Source organism: Raphanus sativus, unplaced genomic scaffold, assembly GCF_000801105.2.
Source record: "Raphanus sativus cultivar WK10039 unplaced genomic scaffold, ASM80110v3 Scaffold0310, whole genome shotgun sequence".
Taxonomy (NCBI): Eukaryota; Viridiplantae; Streptophyta; class Magnoliopsida; order Brassicales; family Brassicaceae; genus Raphanus; species Raphanus sativus.
Genome location: NW_026615630.1, coordinates 9,567 through 34,818, shown reverse-complemented (window position 1 = coordinate 34,818; position 25,252 = coordinate 9,567). Strand labels below are relative to the sequence as shown.

Below are 25,252 nucleotides of genomic sequence, written 5' to 3'. Positions count from 1 at the left end.
TCGGCCCACAAAATATAGAGACCTGAATCCAATCAGCTGGATAGTAACATGATGGCCATACTAGTGGCTCATCACTAAATATATATGACACCGAGTATTGGCATGATCCGTTCATATGAAGATGTAGAAAATCTATTAGTGCGACAATAGCTGAGTGTCACATAACCACCAACATAATAATAATAATCATCATCATATATTCCTTTTAGACAGAGATAGATTGTGGTCATTTTATATGTACTATAATGTAAGTGATGTATGTAGGTTATGTCGCGCACATTGGTAACTTAGTGTAACTGGTCCATGGACAGAAAATCAAAATCGTTTGAACTTTTGTACACATAAACAGGCAAAAGATATTCTCATCAAATCTCATGATTTGTTTTACGACCATCAACTTTTATTTGTCATTGTAAAGAGTCTCTGTAGTTAGTGACCTTGCTAAAAAAGTCATCTAACAAAAAGTAACATCTCAAGTCTCAAGTGTTACTAAAGACTAGAGAGTTGAAAGTTATAAAGCTGAATAATCTGAGGATTAATTTAAGTAAGAACTTTATGGACGTGTCGCATTTAACATCTCATTTTAATGATCACTGTATATTTGATTATCAGCATATACTGTGTATTCCCTTTTGCATTCAATGTATTCTACTTCAAGTTTATCAAATTTCAAATGTATTGGTATGGTAAAAATGAGATCAACGTTATGTAGAAACAAATATCAAACGGAACTACATATCATAATGGAACTTGACTTAAATGTAAATGATTCGAAAGAAGACACCAAAGAAAGACTAAGCACATGGGAGCACAGTAATTTCAAATCACCACGACTATAAAAAGCTATCAACTACTATATATATATTCAATAATCCAGCGTCCGTAGAAAATTCCACAAATTTCGCCATCATTCACTCTAATATTATAAGAAACATAGAAAGAAATATGATTTAAAATTTAATCCAACTACTAACAAATACTTACCAACAGGGTACTATGGAAAATTAAGATAAACAAAATAATAAGCATGGACTAACCAATTTCGAAAGAACCCTACAATTAAAAATAATAATTCAAAAGGTGTTTAATCATACGAAAATATATAGAATAATAAACTAGTAATTTAATCATCATAATACATACTATGTTTAATTGTTGAAATGAATAAGCATATACCAAGAGATTAGCTTTGGATTCGGACAATATATATATAGAAACACTTCTATGTTCTTTGGTCGGAAGATGAACATAACCAAGTATTGTCATTATTATGATCATGATAGGAAACACCGTAACCACCATTTTCACCCGTGGTTACGTTCCCGTTAGCTATTGTGGTCGTCGTCAGAGGAGTAATAGATTGACTCTGCAACATACTAAGACCAAACTGATCGTGATCATTGCTTCTAGGGTTTGAAATCTGAGCTTGAAGTAGAGACTGTAAATTCATATTCTCGAAACTGTTGTTAGGGTTTTGGTATTGCTGAATCTGTGATCCGGATAGGAGAGGAGACGTTGGGAGGAGTTTTTGAGCGAAAGGTCGTAACAAGATGTTGTTGTTGCTGTTGTTAGAGTTTGGCGTCGTTGAAGAAGACAAGCCGAGGAAAGTGTTGAGGCGCATGGTGTTCACGACGGAGTTGTTGTTGAATAACGGCGGAGATGGGATGCCGGTGAACTCCTGAACCATCGCTCGGAAATTCGAAGTGTCCGTCTTTAGAACCGTCGTTGGTGCTCGCCTTGATGCTCGAGATCTTTTCTTTGTTTTCTTGATTACTCCTATGTTGTTAGGAGGGATTGATGGCGAGGTAGAGGAGAAGGTTCGGAGGTCGGGTTGAGTATTTGGGTCGGATTGTTGGTTTATAGGCAAGAAGATACCGTTATTATTATTGAAGTAATTTTGTGGTATTAAAGAGTTGTTGTGGTCGAAGTGAAGGGGGTTGAGGTGGTTTTGTTGCGGCGGAGGTAAAGATGCCACGTGGTGGTTGTGGTGGTCGAAGAAGGCTGAGATGGATTGATCGGCGGCGCGTGAATCGTATTCTTCTCCTCCTCCTCCGCTTGAAGATTGCATGCTACTACTATTACCAGACTCCATCTTCTTCTGACCAAACACAAAATATGAAACTCTTTGGATATGATTTTAGTGAGAGAAAACGTAAGAAAGTGATTCGGATGAGAATAGATAATCGAGTTAAGGAGTTTATCAAATATGGTATTGAGGTAAATAAGACTTTTGGTTTGAAACGATTTTTTAATTATTGGATTTTGTTTTTCTGTGGGAGAAACATAGGGAAGGTGAAATCGCATTAAGTGGTTCCACCACCACCATCCACTATTGTCTACTCTATATATTATATACATGTCTCTAAGGTTTGGTTTATATTAAATTTATGCAATTTTGGTGATAGTCAAATTCAGTTTGATTAAAGATTTTCTAGTTTGGATCGTGATTTGTTTTGTTTCTCAACCCCTCTAGGAGGATATGTCAATAAATGGTATTTAACTGAGCTTCTATGTCTTTTTTTTTTTTGTAGAACGAAGCTTCTATATATTGGTATTTACATTTCTATACATTTATTTATTATTTATGAGTATGTAAACATGAAAGTAAAAAAGTTATTAAAGAAGTAAACACTTAAACGAATAAGATTTTAAAATATGTAAAAATATACAATTTTTTGCTCTTATTGTTCTTTAAAAATATTTATAACATTAATATAAAAATAGATATTATCATATTATGTATTTAGGGAAACAATTATTAAAAGCATATGGGTTGTTCAATTTATTATCTGCTAATCGATTTCATGGTGTCATAATTAGGTCAGTTAGCTTGGACCAGATTCAAGAATATGTATCAGAACAATTAGATGTCATCATCTAACTAAGATAAAATTATTGGATTCTTTGCAATTTTCTCATTGAGTAGCTACATTATCAAAAAGAAATGGATAAACATATAAGTGACCATTGCTATTTATTTGTCTTCACCTTCTTAATTTGGAAATTACATATATTGATAAAGAATAATGGTTTAAGTGACCAACGGTGCGTTGGGCTAGTGATTTAACGTTTGAAGTAGGTTTTATTGTACCTTTAGTTTGATTCCCGTCGGGAGGAATGTTTTATGCCATATTATCGGTATTAGCCGGCTAGTTCCGGTTCTATTGCACCTCCTAATTTACAAAATAAAATATAATGGTTTGAGTGTAGAATTGAATGGAAAAGTTTGGTCGAAAAATAAGAATCAATACTATTAAAATATAATTTTTTTTTGTTCACTATTAAAATATAATCCTTAAATATAATAATACACATATATTGGTCATGAACCAAAATGACAACCATATTTTCACTTTACATATACGGCTTTAGTTTGGTTGGTTACCCACACTCATTTACTAAACTTGTCGATTTTCACTTCTTTATATAAATGTTTTTTTTTAATTATAGTTGGACGCTAAAATAACTGGTGACACCATTTATAGGGAATTTTTGTTTCGTCTGATTCCTTGTCATTCTTTAAATTTTAAGGAACCATAGAACAAAAGCATTCCTTATCAAAATTAAATTAATCAAAATAATAAATATTCCTTTAAATTCTATTAATTTTATTCCTATTCATTCATTTCCTACTCATTTCTATTCTTAATTCAATGGTCACCAGTTAGAGCCGAAATGTATAATCATTGTATGGCAAATTGGCAATAGGAAAAGACCTATAGCAAATATTCAATTATTAACTTTGATCACGTATGCTGACGATATAAACCATTACTATCTAATTAAATGTTGTCTGAGTGAATAAATTTAATGAGTGGTTATCATAGTAACCAAAGTATTTATAAGATTAACCTAATAATGTCTTGTTATGAAAATTCTACATATTGAGTTATTTGCGAAGTAAAATTTTGGATTCGAGCTCTCACATTAAAAGTTAGAGTGGTTAATATCGTTTATACCCTTAATAAATAAAATATATAAATTAACTCCAAAATAAAAACGAATTTAATTGATTAAAAATAATAATAACAATAATAAGAAGAATTATCTGAAACCTAATATATATTAAAAATAAAATATGATATATACATATATATATATATTATGTTGTTATCTGAAATTATCTTTTAATAATAAATTTAAAACTAAAATAAAACAGAAAACACGTAACTAAAGATTAATCAAGAAAATTTATCAATTTTATATAACTGAAAAAAAGAACATTTAGTTTATACTACTATATTCAAAGCGATTTTCTTTCTCTCACGTTAAAAGTTATAGCGTTTAAAATCTTCATTATCTTTAATACATAATTAGATTAGATTTGTTAATATAGAATTACTCACAAATTTAAACCAATTTCATTAATTTGATTATCATCATTATCTACAAAATTATATATTATGTGATCCAATAATAATTTACATCAAAATATTTTAAAAATAAATATAAATCCATGTGTATAGTTTTATGAATATATTAATATTTTCAATTTTTCTACATAATAAATATTTTTATTAGAATAAACTTTATTGTATATAAAATTAATATTTAATTAATTATTAAATATATCAAAGGCATGAAAATAATTTATTTTAATGGTTATCGAATTGACAATATATTTACTTAGTAATTTGTAAAATTATTAATCCCGCAACTGCGGGCAAAACACCTAGTACAATAATATTTTACAATTTTTGTAAAATGGTGCCAAAAGATACGTAGTTTATAACCAAATAACAACAGTCATTTTGTTGGGTCAAAACAATTAACAACAGGTTCTACATCGCTTTATGTGACTCGATCTTGGAAACAACTAACATGTAAAAAAAAAATATAACTTAGGTAATATATAGGCATTATCAAACGGCGATTTTTTAAGCTTAATGTTCGTCGATTTCTTCGGATTTTTTTTGTCGAAATCGTTGAGTTAACATGTAAAAGTTAGGGAGATAAATATGATACAGATATTTATAGATTTTGCCTAAATTGAGAAGATATTAGATATCGTTCAAAAAAGATTGAAGGAATATTCATCAAACACGTGTGAAGGAAGGGTGAGATGAAAGTGATAGGTTAATTGAATTAGGATGATCGCACAAAGTCGGACAAAAGGTCACGGAGATGAATAGTTTACATATTAGACAGAAACAGTCAATGGAAATTATGCATAAAATATGATGAAGACATATATTAAGAACATAAAACTGATAACCATAGTTGCAAGACTAAAAGGAATAGCAAAATAGTCTAATGATATGTGACCAAAAAAATTCAAAACACATCGTAGTGGTTTCTTTCTGTGAACAGCTCTCTTTAGGGGTTTCTCAAAAAGTGTCACTGTGAAACGGAAGTAACTTCTTTAAGAACCTCGTGTGAGAGGTCATTTGGATTATACTCAAGTCCAAAGCACCTCACAACCTCCATCTTCGGATTCAACAAGTACCTATACCCCCCAAACATATCAACATTTTAGCAGTCTTTTTTCTCCTTATGAGCAAAAAGATTTTGATTATGTATTGGAGTGTAAGGTTACATACATGTTGTGACAAGTACCAACGAAATAATCGTCTCCATCTTCTTGGATCTTCTTGAAGTAAACACGATACTCTTGCGCCATTTGCCTGATTGCACTTGCAGATCCGGTCAGTCCAAGTATTCTAGTGTCAAATTCTGCAAATAAGAAAACGTTATGAGCAACGCAAACGTCAGAGAGATCATAAAATAGCTGGAAATAAACCGAGGACCTTTCAAGTAGGCGTGGAGATGAGAAGATGTATCTCGTAAAGGGTCAAGAGTGACAAAGACAGGCAGAATCTTCTGGTCATGATTAGAGTCTGTTTCCATCAAGACAATACATCATTAGGAAAACATCACATTCATCTACAAACTGATGAAAAATGACTCGAGCTTTGACTCAAACCTAGTTGATGAACTGCTTTGGACATCATTTTCAACTGCTCGGGTCCAACATCAGGGGAAAACGAGTATCCAAAGTAGAGCAGAACCCATTGGCCACAAAACTCTTTCTCAGTGACAATCTTGTTTTGTGTACTCATAAGCGTGAATGGACCTCCGATGATCGGACCTTTGACAGTTGTGTTAGAACCACATCCACAGCCGCTAATGCTGCTTGTTATACCTGTAGAAGCAGAAAAGAAGTTAGAAACCCTCTAAGATCCAACGAAAAAAATCTCTACATATGTACCTTTAGGAACAGCTCTCCTTTCGTCGTTGTAATGAAGAAACCCGATGAATCCAGCAAATCCAAGCACAAGTGCTGGCTGCAGTAGCATCCAATAGTTTTCTTATTACGAGAGGAAAGATGTAAAATAATTCAAAAACAAGTGAAAGCAACAAAAAAGTTTTAAAAGCAATACAGCAGCGTAGCGAAGACGTGAGCGTTGATAAGTTTGAGCTCCTATAAGCAACTGAGGGTTAACATCTGTCTTTCCATGGCTCCGTTTTGTTGATTTACTGTAATTGAATGATTGAATCCCTTTCCTACATTTTTTGAATAATGAAGATGAATCACTGCTTTGAAGTCGATGTAAAGTTTCAAGATTGAGAATTTCAAAACATCAAATTTTCAGAACAGAGCGATATTAGGGTTTTGAGAATACAACTAACCCTCTGAGAATATTGGCAGCACCATGTTTGCAGGAAAGATGAAGACGGCGAGCAACAAACATTGTATTTTCTTTTACTTCTAGATTTTTTTTTTTTTCAAATCATTTCAAAGCTTAGACCTAGTATCCCTCCTGTGGAATCGTTTTCTTTATTTGGTGAGAAGCCAAAAGAAAATATAAATATTTTTACTTGGTGCCCAAGTTGCTGCTTTCTTGTTTTTTTTTTTAATTGTTGGTTGACTCAATATATTATTTTATTTTTTGAGAAAAAAATGACTCAGTTTATATTATTTTTTAGAAGTGGATTCATTTATTAATATCCTATCCATGATTTTAGCGAATTTCCTTACTTGTCATATTTTCCATAATTTTAGGATAAATTATTATTTTAATTAATATTATTATTTTAAACTATTTATTATATATATTATCATGATATTTAAGTAAATAATAAGCATTAAACTATTCTACTGATAAATATACTACTATTTATAAAATATATTTTAATATATAATTACCATGATATTTATGACAGTTAATTAATAATTTATTGAATTTATTTATTTGTTATATTCTCTATGATTTTAAGATAAATCTTGAAGTTGAGTAAGAGTCACTCTATACCTCGTCGAGTTACCCATACTATTAATCATATTATTTAAAATTTTATTTTCTTATATATATATATATATCATGATATTTAAGATAATTAATAAACACTAACTTATTCAACTAATAATATATATATATATACTATTATATAAAAATATTTAAATATATAATTATCATGATATTTAAGACATTTAATTAATAAATAAATACTAACAATATCTACAAATAATATCATGACTACATTTATCTTATATATTTTATGACTTTAATTACTAATGTTATAGTCATAATTCTTATAAATTTGGATCCAAATACAAATTACTAAAAATATATATATGATAAATCAATTTCTTCAGTTTATTTGGTTGAAATGGTTAATATGCTAAATTATACTCACTCCGTTTTCTAAATAATATATATTTTAGAGTTTTTACACATTTTAATAAAACATATTAAACTTGCATATTTTCTATAATTTTATATTTCCTATAAGTTTAAACTAATAAAAATTTATAAAATGCAATTAATGTTTTTGAACTTCACATTTTCATTATTTTATAACGTTTTTACTTTATTAATAATTTTTCATTATTTGTTGACAAAAATTATATTGGAAATATAGAAAAAAATATATATTTTTTAGACAAAATTTTTCTTTACAACATGTGTCTTTTTGAGACAGAAGAAGTATCTATATACTGAGGTTTCTTAAAAATAAACTTTATTTGATTTGTTCGGTACTAAGAAATTTAAACTATTTTCTCTGTTTTTATTCAATTCGATTTTAAATTGTTTGGTTTTGCCGAATTAAATATTCCTAAACTATTGTTATTTTGTATATGTTTTATGGGTTGTGATTTTTTATAATCTTTTCAGTGTCACTAGTTTTTTTTCAATCCAAATACAATAAGTGTTTAATTTTAAATTCAAATTTCTTAATTTAATTATTAGTATAGAAAATATTTGGATCCAAAATCTACGTTTCACAAATAAAACTATGAAACAAAACAACATAACTAATAGGTTACCAATACAAATATTAAAAATTTGAAACCTTTAATAATAATTTAAAATTTGTAACTAATTAAATAATTTTTAAATTAAAATGAATATTAAAATTAAAAATTGTTATAAATATTATTTCGCACAAAGTACGAGACATCAACTAGTATATATCTAAAAGAGAATACTATGGTTTTTGTTCAGTCCATTTAAATTCGTTTTGAGTTTAACATGGTTTTAAGATTTATAAAATAGACTGAATATAATGGTAAAATTATATTTCGGTTTTATAAGTTAAATCAATTATGATAAGGTAAACGAAAAAAGCAAACTCAAATTTTAAACAATTACCAACATCAAATTTAAAATAAAAAATAACAAAGATTATTTATATTTCGTTTATCGTATATGCTTTAATAAATTTGAAACGTGTTCTTATACGTTCAAAAAAACAAATTACAAATAAATAATTGATTTTAAATTGCAAACATGTTATTATTTTAGGTATTTCAGAGTTATCACCCTGTATATTATTAAATCAACACGAATATATACTCCCTAGCTAATGTGTTTTGCCCTAATTACTAATGAATAGTTGAAAACCTCGTGTGTTCGAGACGTACGCCGCGTCTGCAGCTATGAATTTCGAAGTGGAACCACCTTGTAAAAAGAAGAAACAGGAGGAACCATCTCATCCATCGTTTTTGTCGCTTCCAAATGTAATCATTCTCTGAACTGCTTAGCACGAATATCAAAATCGTACTACCCTAAACTATCCCTAGTCTCCAAAACCTTTCGCTCTCTCATCTCATCCACTGAGCTCATACGGGAGAGGTTTCACCAAAAAACAAGTGAAGCCTTCTTTCATATCTGCGTACAGCTTCCCGACCGTCCCTTTCCCTCATGGTTCACCCTCTGGATAAAACCTGAGGAGGAAAAGAAGAAGAAGAAGAAGAAGAAGAAGAAGAAGAAGAAGAAGAAGAAGAAGAAGAAGAAGAAGAAGAAGAAGAAGTGTACCTTTGTACGAGTGCCCTCTTCCTATGCTCCTAGAGAACCATGGTTATGCCATAGGGTTGGTTCAGATAGCTATGAGCTCGGACAATACTCCCCCGGCATGTGTGTCCGCAATATAGAGCATTTTTGCTGTCGTTCAGCTATCAGTATGGCTGTAGCTCGAATCCCGGTGCGTGCGTCCTAGATGGGAAGATATAGGAGGTTGCGCGGCTAATGAACCCGTGAAGTGTTGGGGTGAGGTTTTCGACACAAAGACTCAAACATGGGAACCTTTACCTGACCCTGGAAACGAGCTACGCTTCTCTAGAGTCATAAGGAAAATACAGATTATCCAAGGAAAGATTTACGTTAGGAGCAACGAGGAAAAAGACTCAGTTTATGATCCGAAAAACGTGAATGAAACGTTGCAGCAAAAGCATTCGTGGGCGATAGTAGGTGTAAGGTAGGTAATCTATTATATTCTTGTCGCGAGAAAAGTTGTATGTGGTACGATAGAGAGTGTAACGAGTGGAAACCGGTGAAGGGTTTGTCTTCACTGAATAAGAGTGGTCGTCATGGTTTGATTGAAACAGTTAACCTCAACGGGAAACTCATAGTCTTGTGGGACAAGTTTGCGCAGCCTGGTCGTCGTTGTCAAAAAAGAACTATTTGTTGTGCGTTAGTTGCGCTTGAAAAGCGCCAGGATGGTCAAGTTTGGGGAAATGTTGAGTGGTCTAATGCTGTGTTTACGGTTCCCAGTTCATACGATTTCTTGCGTTCTTCAGTGATATGGTCTTGATCAATTGTCATCGTGTTTTCTTTCTTGACTGTGGTTTTACATATATATATATATATATATATATATATATACAATTTTGAATCTCTCCGTAGTTTTAAAATCATTGGCAACATCAACGAGGATTATGCATTCACACTAGTAGAAAAAACTGATATAGACACGTTTTGGTCACATTGTATCGTGACTTATTTTGAACTAGTATTTTGGCCCGTGCTATGCACGGGCATTGCCTTTACTATTAAAAAAAATCCATATACAATTAGTAAATGATTTTTAATATTATAACAAATAAATTATATAAATTAAAAAGTATTTGAAAACTGCATAGTAAAGTTAGTTTATATATGGATATGATCTAGTATATAAATGGATTAAATCGAATAAACTGATTAGTTTAAATATAATATTATTATATGTAAATTATAGTATATTATAATTAATAACATATAAAAAATTATTTTATTGATATGATCTTCATACTTAAAATGTTTATTTTAGTAATTAAATATTTTGTTTTAAGTTAAAAGTTATTTTCATTTTTATCAAGTTAAACGAAAATCATTTTCTGACAAATATGTTTTATTTGAAGTACTATGTTATTATTTCTATTCTATAAAAATATAATTATTAATTAATATGTTTACTAATTATTTTCATGTGTTATCAAAGCCGATATCTAACTAAATGAAGTAAATTTACAAAATGTATATAAAAAAATATATATAGTTTTTGGTATTAAACAAAAAACCAACGGCATATAAACCAAACCGAAATAGATATGATTTTAATACGGTAAATATTTTTTATAAACCAAAATACCGAAACCAGAAAAGCCGAACCAAAATCTGGATTAGAGATATACCTCATTCTGAAATTGTGGAAGCTGTGAAGATAAAAAAAAATGTTTCTATTGATATGGTTCTTCGGAATACAATTGTTATGGGGATGCTGGATTATGAGTGCACAACAAAAAAAAATTTTGATGATTTAAAACTGTAGTTCAATGTACGGGCTTTGCCATTAGCATAAAAAAATATCATATCTATACTATTATTTGCGAAGTGATTTTTCTCAACGGAACTCTCACGTTAAAAGTTAGAGTGGTTAATATTGATATTACCCTTAATGAATAAAATATATAAGTAAGCTAAAAATATAATTAAAAATTAATTTATTTGATTAGCTAATTGATTAAAATTAATATTAGTAAGATTTATCCAAAATCTAAAATATTTTAAAATATAAATATAATTCCTATATGTATGTTGTGTTGTTATCTGAACTTTTTAAAAATATAAATTGAAAAAATAAAGATTAGATAACTAAATATTAATCAAATAGAATTCTTAATTTTATATAATTGAAAAAAGAATATTAAATGACTTTTAAGATTTATTTCTATATAATAAATATGTGTACAAAGAAATTTTTAAAAATTATAATTAATATGTAAGAACTGAAACGAAATAAAATAATAATTATTATCATAGTGTTTTAGTTAGTAACACATATATTAATGAATAATTATAAAATATTTAGTAATTATGATTTAATATAATAAAACCCAAACATAAAAATGAATTTAAGCTTTATGAAATCAGATAACTGATTAATAAATATATAATTAAACTATTTTTAAAACTAAAAAGATAATTCATATTAATAATTATTTTTAACACCTAGTATAATTAGTAAATGCTTTCTTGATACTATACAAAATTAACTGTATATATTCAAAAATTGAAATGTAAAACTGCGTAGTAAAATTCAATATGTTTTTTTTTGAACTTTTGGTTAAACTTAAATTTGTTATCATTTATTTATATGTAGCTGAATATATATAAAGTTAATTTTAACATGGGGATGAGATTAAATTTAGGAAATTAGGTTCTTTAGAGTTGCTGAAATATTGGGGAAGATCAAAGTGAAGATTATTTCCAATCTAAACTATTAAAAATTAATAATTAACCCTGATAACCCTGATAACTTGACCTTATGGCAAACTGTGTATTGGAATTAGAATAGAGGAGAGCAAAATACATTGTCTGCATACTTGGTACGTTAGTTAGGTTTTTGAGAAGATCAGCCTTGATTTGGAAAATCACTTTTTCGTTTAAGTTCTTTTTAATTCTCTTCGTAATCAATGATTTTTGTTTCATAGATTCCATATTCGAAAGTGGGTTAGCTCTTTAAGTCTTTCTGATCATCCTACTTTTTCAGGTCCTGCTGAGGAAGCAACTGTATTTTTTGATGAAACAACGGTTCTCTCCATCAATAAACAAAGCATGCAACAGTTGTCAACTTTCTCGGCTCAAGCAAAGTAATGTGACTTCTACCAAAAACATGAGTTTAATTATAGTCCAAGGCAGTACAGTCCAAACTCTAACACTCATACAAAATATGGAGCCATAGTTTACTTCTTTGAATCTACTAAAAACACGAGTTCTGAAGATCACTATTTTAATATGAACTATAGCTCCATCTGTGGTATGCGGATCACACGTTCTTTGAGTACGTGGGAGGTTAATCCATTTTTGAGTATTCAGTTTACAGTGCTTGCATCTCTTATTCTGTCTTCAGTGCCAATGATTGTTTTGGATAATATATTGGCTATCAATTCTTAGTCTGTTTTTATGCTTTTGCTTTGGCATGCTATCTTTTAGATATCTGAAGAGGTTTATGTACCACTTCAGACCCATTGTTTTGTTCATGATTTATTGTGTGTGTGCTTTAAACAGCAGCTGTGAATGAGATTTCAAATGTTTACGTGTTTGTCAAATTGTATCAGGTATGGCTAGACCGGAAATTCAACCGGCTGTTACAAACCAAAACTCCCTGATCACTAACAGTTCGTCATAGTCAAGTAAACTCTACAAACACCCATAAGAAAATTTGAAGATAAAGGAAAGCTAGGAAAGGTAGATTCACAATTATTAGGATTATCGGTAGGGGTTTTGAATTAGGTTGTTTTCTGATTGTAAATTGTAACTTGATTCAGATATAAAATCTAAGATGGATAATCCGTTTGAAACAGAGAAGCATGATCACTTGTATGCAGTCTAATTAACCCAAGATAAACCAATTTCATTGTTAAAAGCAGCTGTACCAAATTACAGAGATATTTATAGATCTTAATATATACATAAAATCAAGGTAAGCTTAAGCATCAATGTGATTGACATGTGTTTTACCACTGTTGATGCACGTATCTAAAGATGTCCTTCACACATGTACCTGAAAATAGTAGTGTACATATGTTACGTATAAGAGAGCTTGAAAATAAAATTTATGACTATATTTACATAGTTACTACCTGAGAATTCATCATTCTTGTCTGAAATTCTGAAATATTTCTTTAAAAACAACATTTGTTGTTTTCTTTGCTCTCTTGCCTTCTTCGTCAATGATTAGGATCTTCAGGCCTCTCCTACTTTTGGCTCTTGAGACAGCAACATATAACTGACCATGTGCAAAAACTGGTTTTGGTAAGTAGATCCCTACATGAGATAAACTCTGACCTTGACTTTTATTAATTGTCATTCCAAAGCACGGAGAAATCGGAAATTGTCTTCGCTTAAACTGAAAAGGCAACCTAGCATCCGTAGGTGTAAGGACCATTCTTGGCAGATAGATCTTACCCCCCACGTGATTACCAGTAATGACTTTTGCTTCAATGACATGAGTTCCCAGTTGTGTTACCCGCAATCTAGTTCCATTGACCAAACCACATTTCTGGTCAATGTTTCTTAGAAGCATAACTGGAACCCCTTTCTTTAGCTTCAGAACATGGTTGGGCACTCCTGCACACTTAATCGAGTTAAGGAATTCAACTGTGACATCTTTATCTCTTTTTTTGCTGGAATCTGATTCACAGATTTTATCAGAGCTATAATATGTCTGTAAATCTCCTGGAAGAAGATCCATGATGTGATTGTTGACCTCATTGACAACATCATTTGTGGGACATAATATAGCACGGTCTTTGAAATAAGACTCATCCTCCATATGCTCTATCAATGAGGGATATGTGGCATTAGTGATTGACATGATTGGATCAAGTGAGTCCATGAGCAGCATGTCATCTGGTATATCAATCAATGCTTCACCATCATTGGGTTCAGATAACTTCCCATCGCCTAATTTTAGAATCCATTCGGAGAACTCTTTGATGGATTCAGCTTCTGCTGGGTCTGAGTCAACAGTTAGCCGCATATTCTTTGTTAAACTAAGCACTTTGCAAGATTTCCACAGCACAGAAGAAGTGAGAGAAGCTTGCACAATGTTTTGCCTGCTACCCCTATGAATAACTGGGAGCACTTGGCGAAAATCACCTCCAAAAACAATAGTCTTACCACCAAATGGCCTACTGTGGTTAGGAGCCTTTGCTGCTCTCATAACATCTTTCAAACTTCTATCTAGAGCTTCAAAACAATGTTTGTGCAACATTAGTGCCTCATCCCAAATGATCAACTTAGCTTTCAATAACAATTCAGCTAGCTCACTATTTGTGGTAAATGAGCAAGTGGAACTTTCATGCAGCTCTAATGGGATTGAAAACCGAGAATGAGCTGTGCGTCCCCCATCTAGTAACAGTGCTGCCATTCCACTTGAAGCTACATTCAAGACGATATCCCCAACTGAACGAATGTATGTTGATAGAGTTTTCCAAAGGAATGTCTTCCCTGTCCCTCCAAATCCATTGACAAAGAACACACCACCAGAATTTGTTGTGACAGCTTTCCTGATAGTGTTATAAATATCCCTCTGTTCTGATGTCAATCTAGACTGTAATCTTTGATGTTCCTGAGCACATGCGTCTCTGTCGTAACACAGCTCATCAGTTATCAATCTATTGACCATAGAAGGAATATTGCTGTTTGTGGGAAATGGCATTGTAGAGAAGTTTTCGAGAGTATTTCCACTGGAGCGTAACTGCTTTTCGATCTCCAACAAAGTTTGATTCTTTAGCTGATCATTTGACATTTCTAGTCCTGAAAATTTAAGGAAAATGAAATCAATAATATGTGTATAAAATTACAGTAGAACCTCTATAAATTAATACTCGATAAAGTAATAATCTCTATAGATTAATAAATTTTTTCGGTCCCAATTTGGGCCGGTGTAAAATAATAAGATAATAATATTTTTCAAAACTCTCATGTAAATATATAGTTCCATTAAAATCATAAATTAATATTCTATCAATATATATTTTTATATAAGTACAAACTAAACATTATATTGTTGGTTTTATATTTACAATAAAAATACATATATTTTTTTAATATTTCAATATATTTTGATAATATTTAGTAAATTTATATCGAAAATCACATAACAATTCTAAGAAACATAAAAATATACACCAAATAAGATAATAAAACAATATGAAAGTCAAATTTCTAAAATTTAAATAATGTACATATCGTAAAATCAAATATTTTCTTTAAACAAAAATAAACAAATAGAAAAAACTAAAAAGGAAACTTTTGTAATTTAATATCTATATAAATTAATAAAATTTTAAAGTCCCAATATTATTAATTTATAGAGGTTCTACTGTAGTTATAACAACTGTGAAACTTTTAGAATTTGGGAAAATATTATGGTTTACATAGAACAAAAATAAATATATTATACAGAAGTAAATATAATAACGTCTAGTGTATAGTATAATTCATATAAGTAATCTTCTAGAGATGCAAATTTTTATATATTATTATTGTAAGGTCGAACCTGGCCTCTGGAGGATTGCACGTTGCATATGTAAAATGTCATCAGAAAGTAAATGCCATGTTTCCGACCAAACATGTGCAGGCTGTGACAAACTTTCTGAAGCTAAAAGATAAGCGAATAATCGACGTAAGTAAACACCTGACCCCCATTGACTTGCTTCCTTGATGGCTTCAATGTACTCCTTATCATCATCAAGTAAACCTAAAGCATAGCAAGCTTCCTTGTAGGTTGGATATGTAATTCCATCAACGGTACGATAATCTTCGTAGCATGTTGCACCTTTAACTTTGCTCAAAAGAATCCTCAAGTAGAATCGTTGACCAGCAGATGGTTTGGTAGGATGGATTCTACCAACAGCTGAACCTCTTTGACGTGGAGTCCATTCTGTTATCGACTTGTTCCACACAAAAAAGTAGGGAAACTGAATGTAAGTCAATTCCTTTGCAACAGAGTTTCGACTACACATTTTCATATACTCCAAAAATTGTGACGTTTGATTTTCCTCTTTTGCCAATACTTCATCAATATCGTCCTCGTCATCATAGGTAAGGTTATGCTCTCCAGGAAGATGGAAAGACAACCTCTGAATAGATGTGCTACTGTAATGTAGCTCAAACCCAAATATTCTCCACATTCCTTCACATGGTGATATATACCTATAAAATAGTTAGAAAAAAAATGTGAGATATTTTACTCTTAAACTATGAGATTTTATATTGAAGGTTAGGATTAAAAAATTACCGACAATCAATGAAACGCTTGATTTCATCTACTACATTTTGAGAAGTATTTTCAGAACTTCCTCCATTTGCTGAATCTTGTTGTAGTTTTGCAGTGACTCGGTCATTTCCTTTGTTGATGTATTTGAACAAATACTTGATTGCTCTTGATTGATTGCACCATTCCACATTGATATGAGCTTGATATTTTAGTAGTAGTTGTGGGTTATAAGGAATGATGTACCTGTTATCAATATCAATCCCGGTTTTCTCCATTGATTTTCCATCGTCTCTTCTTCTGTAAACTGGGAATCCTTCTTTATTAATGGAAGTATGAGGGGAAAAATCTTTAGGAAATCGCTTGGTACATTTTCCTTTCACCATGCATGGCGAGTTTGGATTTGCTAACCCACATGGACCATGAACCATTATATCTCTGACTATATCATATAATGCTGGATTAGATGCTCGATCTGGAATTTCAGCAGATATAAGCTTGTCTATGTCATCTGTAGTAGGAAGCTTTGATCCCCGCTTTAAAAACAGCAATATATGAGCATGCGGAAGTCCTCTTTTTTGGAATTCAATTGTGTATATCACTATTCATTTCAAAAGAATATCATCAGAATAAAATAAAAGCACAAAATATATGTATGTTTTAAATATGAAATAGAATTTACCTGCTGCTGATGGGCCAAAGAGGTTGTTGTCTTTTATATCCCAAATAAGAGAATCCAACTTCATCTTAAACACCCGTGACAGAATATCAGGTCTGTCTTCTGTTTGTAAGCGTCGGGAACTTAGATACCTTGTAATCTCAGGCCATTTAGGATTGCAAGTGAAAGTTATGAATAAATCTGGATATCCAAAATGTGAACAAACAGCCATTGCATCCATATACTTTTCATGCATGTATCTTGGACCTCCCACAAAAGTTGCAGGCAAGACAACCCTTCTTCCACACATCGATGAATCTTTATTTCCAGTAGAAGCAAAATCTGAAATATTGCTGTAGTTGTCTGCACGCAAAGTCTTTTGATTGAGCTTGAGATATCCAATTCTCTCTCCTTCCATCATTGTGTATGCATCAACAATGAATTGCTGAAACAGTTTTCCAGAATGCAATAGCACGTTGAAGTGGCTGGCACGTTCCATGAGCTTGTAAGAAAAAAACTCTTTCATGCTCACTCTAAACCTTGGGTTTGTTGATGTTGTTGTTGTTCTCTTTAGATGCAAATCGATATGGTAACCATCCTCTCCATATGGAAACAGAATTGGATATTGTAAAGGAAGATATGCTGGGTGAAGCTCACTGATTCTTGCCAAATCTCTACTTTTAGTTTCCACCACAATATCTCTCGCCTCAAACTCTTCATCAATATCTCCAACCAAAAGTGCAGCAACTTCTGAGCAAGTGGGCATATTATAAGTATTAGGATCTGTCGAACGACCTGAAATCAATCTCACTTTGACATTCATAGATTCCAATGAATCTCCAAAACGTTCCTTTGCTGTCCGAAGAGTCTTTGCGTATGGGTTGGTTTCGTTTAGCATAACTTTGATTTCTTCCACAATATCATCCCTGAGTATTTTTATATCAGAAGTTGGTGTTGTTCTTTTTGAACTGCAGTTATGAATGAATGTTAGTAATGTAAATAAGAAGATAGAAAAATTAAAATACCCTAAAATATAATATATATATGAAAATATCTTATATTATTTTGTAATATAAGAACAATTGCATACCTGAATGCTGCGATTCTGTTTGCATTTTCATTGACCGTATCAAATATGTAAAGCTGTTGGAATTTAGGTCGTGAGTCATCTAAAGGGAGTAAACTTCCAATCCTGTGGTAATTTTGACCTAATAATCTGAAAACAGGAGGTCCACGCCCTTTGTTGATTGATGTGTCAACTTTTCCACCCATAGAAGTGAATGCAAACATCGAGTTGTAAGCACGAATATTCTCTCGGAAATTTTTGCTTCGGGTGTCTCCGTTCAGTAGAAGATCAATAATGACTTGAGGCAGCTGAGGAGGTGGGGGGAGCTCTATCTTTCCATGCATACAACAGATTGAGAATTCTGGAGGTGCTGAAACTCGTCTTTTATTTATACGTTCATTGTACCACATTAGAGCCCCACAATGTTTGCATTGGAATGTTGGATCGCCAAAGTCTTCGTAATCTATGGAAAAAGATCAGGTCATTATGTTGAATCTTGATTTTTTTTTTATAATTATGCTTTCAAAATCCTATGTTCGTGATGTTATATGTACAGATAAACTAAATTATTTGTTAATTGCTTCAGTCTAATACCTGGATTTGGAGTAATAGCTTGAAAAGTAGTAGGAATAGAGTGCTGGCTGGAGCTTGCCGAGTTAGAACTAACTGAAAGTTGAGAATAATATATTCTGATTAATATTTAAATTAATAAATAATGATTATATGTAAATGAATTATACTACATGATCCTCTTGGTTTTGAGTTCTTCCTCCTATCTCTCAAAATGCGCATACGTTGACTCCTTGACTGAATATCTTCTGCCATGAGGACATGATCAGACCAGATGTTACATTAGTTGGGTTGCTTAGAGGAAACGAAACTGCAATATAGAAAACAAACATAACTCTAAATACCTTGTCTTACGTTGATTCTTCTCTGAGTGACCTTTTCTTTTCCTTTGAGTCGCATTATGTTCGTCCTGTAAAAACATATATATGAGTAAAATAAGTCGAAGGTGATCTGAAAAGAGAATGAGCGTCTACCTGTTTAAGGTTTAGCGTGGAATGATGGGGAAGAAGAAGAAGTGGAGAGAGTAATAAAACGGAGACTTTACGAACAGTTAATTTTTAAGCAATTTCAAATCCCTCCAAATTAAGTAAACTTTAATCAATACTGTGCCTTACGAATAGATGTGCCTTACGTGATTAGCCTAGTTATCTGGAGTCTTCCAAATTAAGTAAATTATAATATAAATTAATATAGATGTGCCTTAACGTGATTAGCTTTTTTTTATATAGTCGTTTGATTTTTATTCTAGATAATATAAATATAGATATAAAATATTGTAAAGGTATATATAGGGCTGGACAAAAGAACCGAACCCGAAGAATCAAACTAAATTCGATCCGAAAAAGTAATACCAAATCCGAACCAAAATTGATTAAATATCTGAATGGGTTCATATTTTGGTATTTAAAGAACCGAAACCGAATCCGATCCGAACCGAATAAATATATTTTGTTAAATATAGTTTTTAATTTTCCTTCTAGATTAAAGAATAATAATAACATAAAAAATATTGCTAAGGTAGAATGTATAATTTAGCTTTATACTATACAACATGAATTGATTTTTCTGTAACAATTGTTTATAGTTTTAACATAGAGAAAAACAAACGTTTAAAAATTATAATAAAAATCCAAGGCAGCTGATCTAAGAAGAAATAAAAATCAGTAATAAATAATTACATAAACCTAGAAATAAACACAATAGCATGTTTTCAAACCTGAAGTAGACTAAGCTTAGACCTAAGAAACATGTACATAAAAACATAAAAAAGTAGAGAACGTGGATACTTGAAACTAAAAACAGAGAAGATAAATCATCAGTTTTTCTCCTTTTTTGGAATGAGGTTGGCTGTTTTTCTCTGTTTTGTAGATGAAGGTTTTGCAGAGTGATCTTTAGTCACATACCCAACTTTTGGTTTTGATTTTGTTGATGAAAGTTGTCCATCTTCTTCAGCTAAAAGTGAAACATCTCCTTTAAGTTTCTTTGAAGAAAGTTGTGGCACACAATCTTCAATTGCTAGTGTACTTGGTCGCTTTGTGGTTGGAGTTGATGCTGATTCTGTGGAAGCACTTGTAGAATTGTTAGACTCTTCCAAAACATCATTGACCTGAAAAATACAAAATAAAAACATGCCAGAACACCTGAGAATATAATATGAAAATCCAACATAACAGAAAAGGACTTCAACGTGTCAACCACTTCAACGTAAATTGTATTATGTAAAACCGTTTCGGCAATTTATTGATGATGCACACACAATGATGGAATCAGAGAGAATTAAATATCTTAAGCTCAATCAAAGACTTTGCGTGCAGACAACTACAACAATATCTCAGAATTTTCTTATATAGGAAATAAAGATTCATCAATATGCTGAAGAAAGGTAGTCTTGCCTGCAAGTGTTCCCTATTTACATATCCAGAGATAGAATTTTATATTTTCCATTCTTTGTCAACTGTTAAAACATTGGTTTCAAAAAAGCTAAAAAGCATAAATATAAGTTCAAGTGGAATAATGTTACCAAGTTCGTAGTGGTCTCGGTGGAGTTTGAGAAATGAGGACCAATAGCAGGAATGTCACTCTACACAAATTGTTTTTGTAAATATACTAAAAATAACAACAAAATAGTTCTGAGAACTATTTCAAAATATGATGATAGAGAGTTTTTATCATTTTTACCTCATTGGCATCATCACTATGAAATCTTAAAATTTTGGCAGGGTCATCTGTGACGTTAACTACTTTAAAAGTAGATGGTGTGTAATTCTTGGATGTTTCAGGTTTGTACACTGTGAAGACAAACTCCCGACCCTCTAAAGCTAGAAGTTCTCGAGGTAATTCATTCCCATTGTTGAACTGCAAAAATACATCTAAAAATTAAAATAAATTTAGATATTGAGATGAATAAAAAGATCTATTTACCTGAACTTGTTGCTCCAACAACTCATATGCCGATTTGTGAATTAGTTGAATGACTTCTCTGTCAAACATGAGAAAAGAAGCTGTTCCTGTATGATCCAAGACTTTACAATGAACCTGATATCTGTAAAAATAAAGTATAGTTTAGCAAACTGACAAAAAATAAATAAATGATATACATTGATTACAAACCTTGTTTTTGTAGAACTAACAATTTTCTCGCATGCTTCACATGAGAACTTATCCATTTCTAGTTCTTCAGTTTCTGGGTTCAAATAGTAGTTTACTTTCTTAGCACATCCTGATCCTGGACAGGCTAGATACCACCAAGGACCCTCAGTTTTAAGTGCACATATTGTTGCATATATACAACACCTTGTTTCCTACAGATCAAGAGAAAATTTAAATGAAATGGTTGCATATGTAACAGATTTAAGAACTTGATCAAAGAGTACAACATACAACTTACCTCATATGATGTTAACAGCTGGGAAATTGTTTTGCGATTCTCAAATGGAATATGATCCAAAGAAACTTGGGTACAATTTGACAAAGTCAATTGAGAGCCACATGATGTTGTAGATATAACATCTTTTGACATTCTATTATAGTAAAGTAATATCATTAATCTGAAATAGAAAAATATAATAAAATATGAAATGAAAAGTAAACAGAACTACTTACTTTTCTTTGAATTCATTTATCTCAGAAATGTCAGAATTAATAAACAGCTTTGTTGAAGATTTCCCACTTTGAATTGTGAATTTTCCTACAAAAACAAAAGACAAACATTAATATTTGACTGTTTCAAAAGTAGTATTAAAAGCAGATTTACCATTATAAATGTTAATTCTCATGAGACTGCAAAGCATAACAATAGCTCCACCAGAAAAGGATTGAACATACGAATGAATATCTTCAGCATATTTTTCCCAAAATACACAATTAATGATTGAATCACTACAACATAAGAAAACTCACGTTTTAACAGAGGATCAATATGAATACACTTAAAATCATAATTAGAAGTTTCAAGAAAACTAACCCACAGTTCTTCAGTTGAAGATTCAATATTTTACATGGAGCATTACGAACAGTAATTTCTTTGAGATTGCAAGGTCCAACAATTTCTCCAATTACATCTGTAGAAGAAAAAAAAAAGATTTCATAAATACATGAAACAAAATCTGAAAACCATTATATACCTATTGGTTAAATCACATACCTACAAACACCTTTTCATCACAATTCTGAGAAAGCAGATCATCAAAAGATACACAATCAAAACGAAGTGAATCGTTTGGAATCTCCTCGCAATTCTTCTTAAGGTATGTTGACCAAGTGAAAAATATCTTGAAAGGATGTCCAGTTCCTCTGTAATTCCCGAGATTAGGAGACAACTTAAAATTCATCAGAATACAACACTCTCCTTCTCCCAAATCATTTTCGAACTTGGGTATCAATTTTCCTCTAATGCAAGCTTGTATACGATCTCCCTGTTAGTACATGATAGAACAATTATCAAAATCATATAAACATAAACAACTCAGAATTATAATATGTACCTTATCATCCACAAGTATTAAATCGACTCCACCAACATCTCCGGTCTTATCGCCGTTCTGAAATCTCCACATACGGGCAACTCGAACCTTAATTTTCCAGATTTCGTTTTCAGTAACTGCCTGTAACTGAGCAATAGGAGTGAAAGCAAGCTTCATCTTGCTCATAGCTAGAGCAATACCTGGGAAAAAATCAGATTAAAATCTGCAACTTGATATAGAGAAAAAAAGGAAAGAAATTCTAGAGTTGCAGATTTAATAACCTGTGGTAAAACTAAACTGGATTTCTTTTACTGCGATTTGTTTCCATATCTTTTATAAGAAAGGTAGTTGAAGATATGGAGTTGATGGCAAGATTTACGGATCGTGGAGAAAAAAGTGGAAGATATTGTGCTGAGAAAAAAGTAAATAAAATTAATTAGGAAATAGTTATTGTGGAAACAGTTGTACTCTTATTTCAAAATTAAAAAGGTGAATAGTCACGTGTTGGGCTTGCACAAAAATAAAGTGGTATCTAGTTTGTTTATGACAGCTATATACAGTTACACATTTCGGGGAAACCAATATTTTTAAAGTGAACAATATTTTCAAAAAGGAATAAATATAAAAAGACAGGTGTCAAACACAGGATTGTCAATTGACTTCTGTTTTATTGTATAAAAGATAAGTCACAGAATAGTCATAAAAAGTCACGAAACACTCAAACGTGACAATTCGTGTCTTTCTCGTGGCAAAAAAACACACGAAATGGTCATATATACTTCGTGACTAACAGCAGCCACGGTTTGTCAGAAAACTTTTGTGGCTAAATTGACATGTTTACAAAACCTTATATAAAACGTGACCATCTAAATCCCTAAACACTGAATTCTAAATCTAAGACTGAAAATAATAACTTTAATACTTTAACTTCAAATCTTAACTGAAACTCAAATCCAAAACTTCAAATTTAAACTCCATTTTCCAAACCCAAATCATGAACCTATACCCTAAACCTCATACTCTAAACCCAAAAATTAAAATCTACTCTAAATTTACATTTTATAAATTTAACCACAAATCTAAAATAAAAAGTTACATTTAATCTTTTATAAACTTTAATCCTGAACATTACATGTATATCCTAAATCTCATAACCTATACCCTAAACTTTAAATATATACCCTAAACTTTATACTCCAATCCCAAACTAGGCTATCAAAATCAAAATGGTAAGTACTTAATAAATCATATATACTCTATATGTGTATTCTTAAACATTTTGTCAATATCCTTCACAGAACGTATTATATGTGATAACTGTAACTTAAAATAATTATTATTTTGTTAAAAATGATTGAGACACGAGTAAATTTTTTAAGTTAGGAACGGGTAACTGGGAGGTTATGGAAATTAAAAGAATAAATCAGTGGATGTTAATGTTATAGAGAATTTATAGTTAGTTGACAAAAAAAAAGAAGAGAATTTATACTTATTTCGTACGTATTTGTCAATGCAAAGTTGCAAACACATAGATAAAACACCACGGTGTTATTGATTTCCTATTCTAAACTAATTCTCTGATTGGCCAATATTTTAATAACGCGGATCAACAATACCAACCATTAGATTGGGCATAATCAATGGATCAGATCTTTTGTTTTTCTTCCTCTCTCTCATTTCTAAACTAATTCTCTGATTGGTCTATACTTTTAACGCGGATCACAATATCAACCATTCGATCGGATAAAATCAATGGATCAGATCTTTTGCTTTTCTTCCTCTCTATCTCTTTCCTTTCTATTCTCCACCTTCTCTGCGTCTTCCTTCATTCCCTTCTCTCCAATCCTTTGATTTGGAAAAGTCCCAGAGTGAATCTGTTCTCGTTATTCTTCTTCTTCTCTTTTACACTGCTAACTAAATTTATCTTATAGATATGGAGGATCTGAAAACCAGTTCCAAGGATGATGAAGAATACGACAGAGCTTGCGCGGAGGCGTAGAAAGAGACCAAGGTTGAGAAACGCATCGCCATCCCACGTAGGAGAAGGACGAGGAGGAGACAGAAGAAGAAGCTCGACGGTGAAGGAGGAAGAAGCTTGACGGCGGAGGAAGAAGCTTGACGGCGGAAGGAGAAGCTTGACGAGCAGATCAAATGGTGGCTCCAGCACCAGATTGAGTCATCGCTTCAGCCATAGCATCCAGACCCGTGGAGGCGTCGGGGGAGAAGCAGATGGAGGTGTCAGTGGAGAAGCTGGTGGCGGAAGCGGTGGTGGAGTGGAAGGATTATAGCGTGATATGTATATATTGTAGAGCATTTATGTATGTATATGTTTGTACATGTATGCAATTTATATACAAGATTTATACAAATTCAGTTTTTTATATTTTCTGTAGTTTATTTAAAAGTTTTTTTTTTAATTTTTTTTTAGTGATAGCTACGTTTTAAACACGACGATAACGTGACTAAGTTAGCCACAATGGTTCTGTGTCATTTTCGTAACTATTTTAG

The 25,252-nt window shown here is 31.5% G+C and overlaps 5 protein-coding genes and 1 pseudogene across 6 annotated transcripts; 1 reads left to right on the top strand and 5 right to left on the bottom strand.

Moving 5' to 3' along the window:
- Window positions 1-1,079: 1,079 nt before the first annotated feature.
- LOC108840294 (uncharacterized) lies at window positions 1,080-2,334 on the bottom strand. Its single transcript, XM_018613127.2, has one exon. The coding sequence runs from the start codon at window positions 2,090-2,092 to the stop codon at window positions 1,223-1,225; it is 870 nt and encodes a 289-aa protein (XP_018468629.1). The 5' UTR covers window positions 2,093-2,334; the 3' UTR covers window positions 1,080-1,222.
- Window positions 2,335-5,213: 2,879 nt separating this feature from the next.
- On the bottom strand, window positions 5,214-6,789 carry LOC130494356 (protein SCO1 homolog 2, mitochondrial-like). The gene is made up of 7 exons (XM_056996666.1): window positions 6,631-6,789; window positions 6,381-6,504; window positions 6,209-6,284; window positions 5,924-6,142; window positions 5,748-5,837; window positions 5,541-5,673; window positions 5,214-5,446 (listed from the first exon to the last, which is right to left on the bottom strand). Exons 1-7 carry the CDS (start codon window positions 6,690-6,692, stop codon window positions 5,338-5,340), a joined length of 813 nt encoding a protein of 270 aa, XP_056852646.1. The 5' UTR covers window positions 6,693-6,789; the 3' UTR covers window positions 5,214-5,337.
- Window positions 6,790-8,872: 2,083 nt separating this feature from the next.
- LOC130501847 (F-box/kelch-repeat protein At4g39753-like) lies at window positions 8,873-10,063 on the top strand (annotated as a pseudogene).
- Window positions 10,064-13,359: 3,296 nt separating this feature from the next.
- LOC108834092 (uncharacterized) lies at window positions 13,360-15,018 on the bottom strand. The gene has a single exon (XM_018607454.2). The coding sequence runs from the start codon at window positions 15,016-15,018 to the stop codon at window positions 13,360-13,362; it is 1,659 nt and encodes a 552-aa protein (XP_018462956.2).
- Window positions 15,019-15,754: 736 nt separating this feature from the next.
- Window positions 15,755-18,622, bottom strand: LOC108834093 (uncharacterized). Its single transcript, XM_018607455.1, has 4 exons — window positions 18,237-18,622; window positions 17,171-18,114; window positions 16,513-17,089; window positions 15,755-16,427 (listed from the first exon to the last, which is right to left on the bottom strand). Exons 1-4 carry the CDS (start codon window positions 18,620-18,622, stop codon window positions 15,755-15,757), a joined length of 2,580 nt encoding a protein of 859 aa, XP_018462957.1.
- Window positions 18,623-19,818: 1,196 nt separating this feature from the next.
- LOC130501848 (replication protein A 70 kDa DNA-binding subunit C-like) lies at window positions 19,819-23,296 on the bottom strand. 2 transcript variants are annotated; one of them, XM_056996668.1, is made up of 12 exons: window positions 23,026-23,296; window positions 22,766-22,932; window positions 22,426-22,696; window positions 22,246-22,342; window positions 22,036-22,160; window positions 21,885-21,969; window positions 21,670-21,802; window positions 21,393-21,583; window positions 21,204-21,324; window positions 20,961-21,137; window positions 20,803-20,862; window positions 19,819-20,388 (listed from the first exon to the last, which is right to left on the bottom strand). In XM_056996668.1, exons 2-12 carry the CDS (start codon window positions 22,928-22,930, stop codon window positions 20,098-20,100), a joined length of 1,716 nt encoding a protein of 571 aa, XP_056852648.1. In that variant the 5' UTR covers window positions 22,931-22,932; window positions 23,026-23,296; the 3' UTR covers window positions 19,819-20,097. The 2 variants fall into 2 exon arrangements, with proteins under 2 accessions (XP_056852648.1, XP_056852647.1); XM_056996667.1 differs by having other exon boundaries at window positions 22,766-22,944; window positions 23,026-23,295.
- Window positions 23,297-25,252: the final 1,956 nt, after the last annotated feature.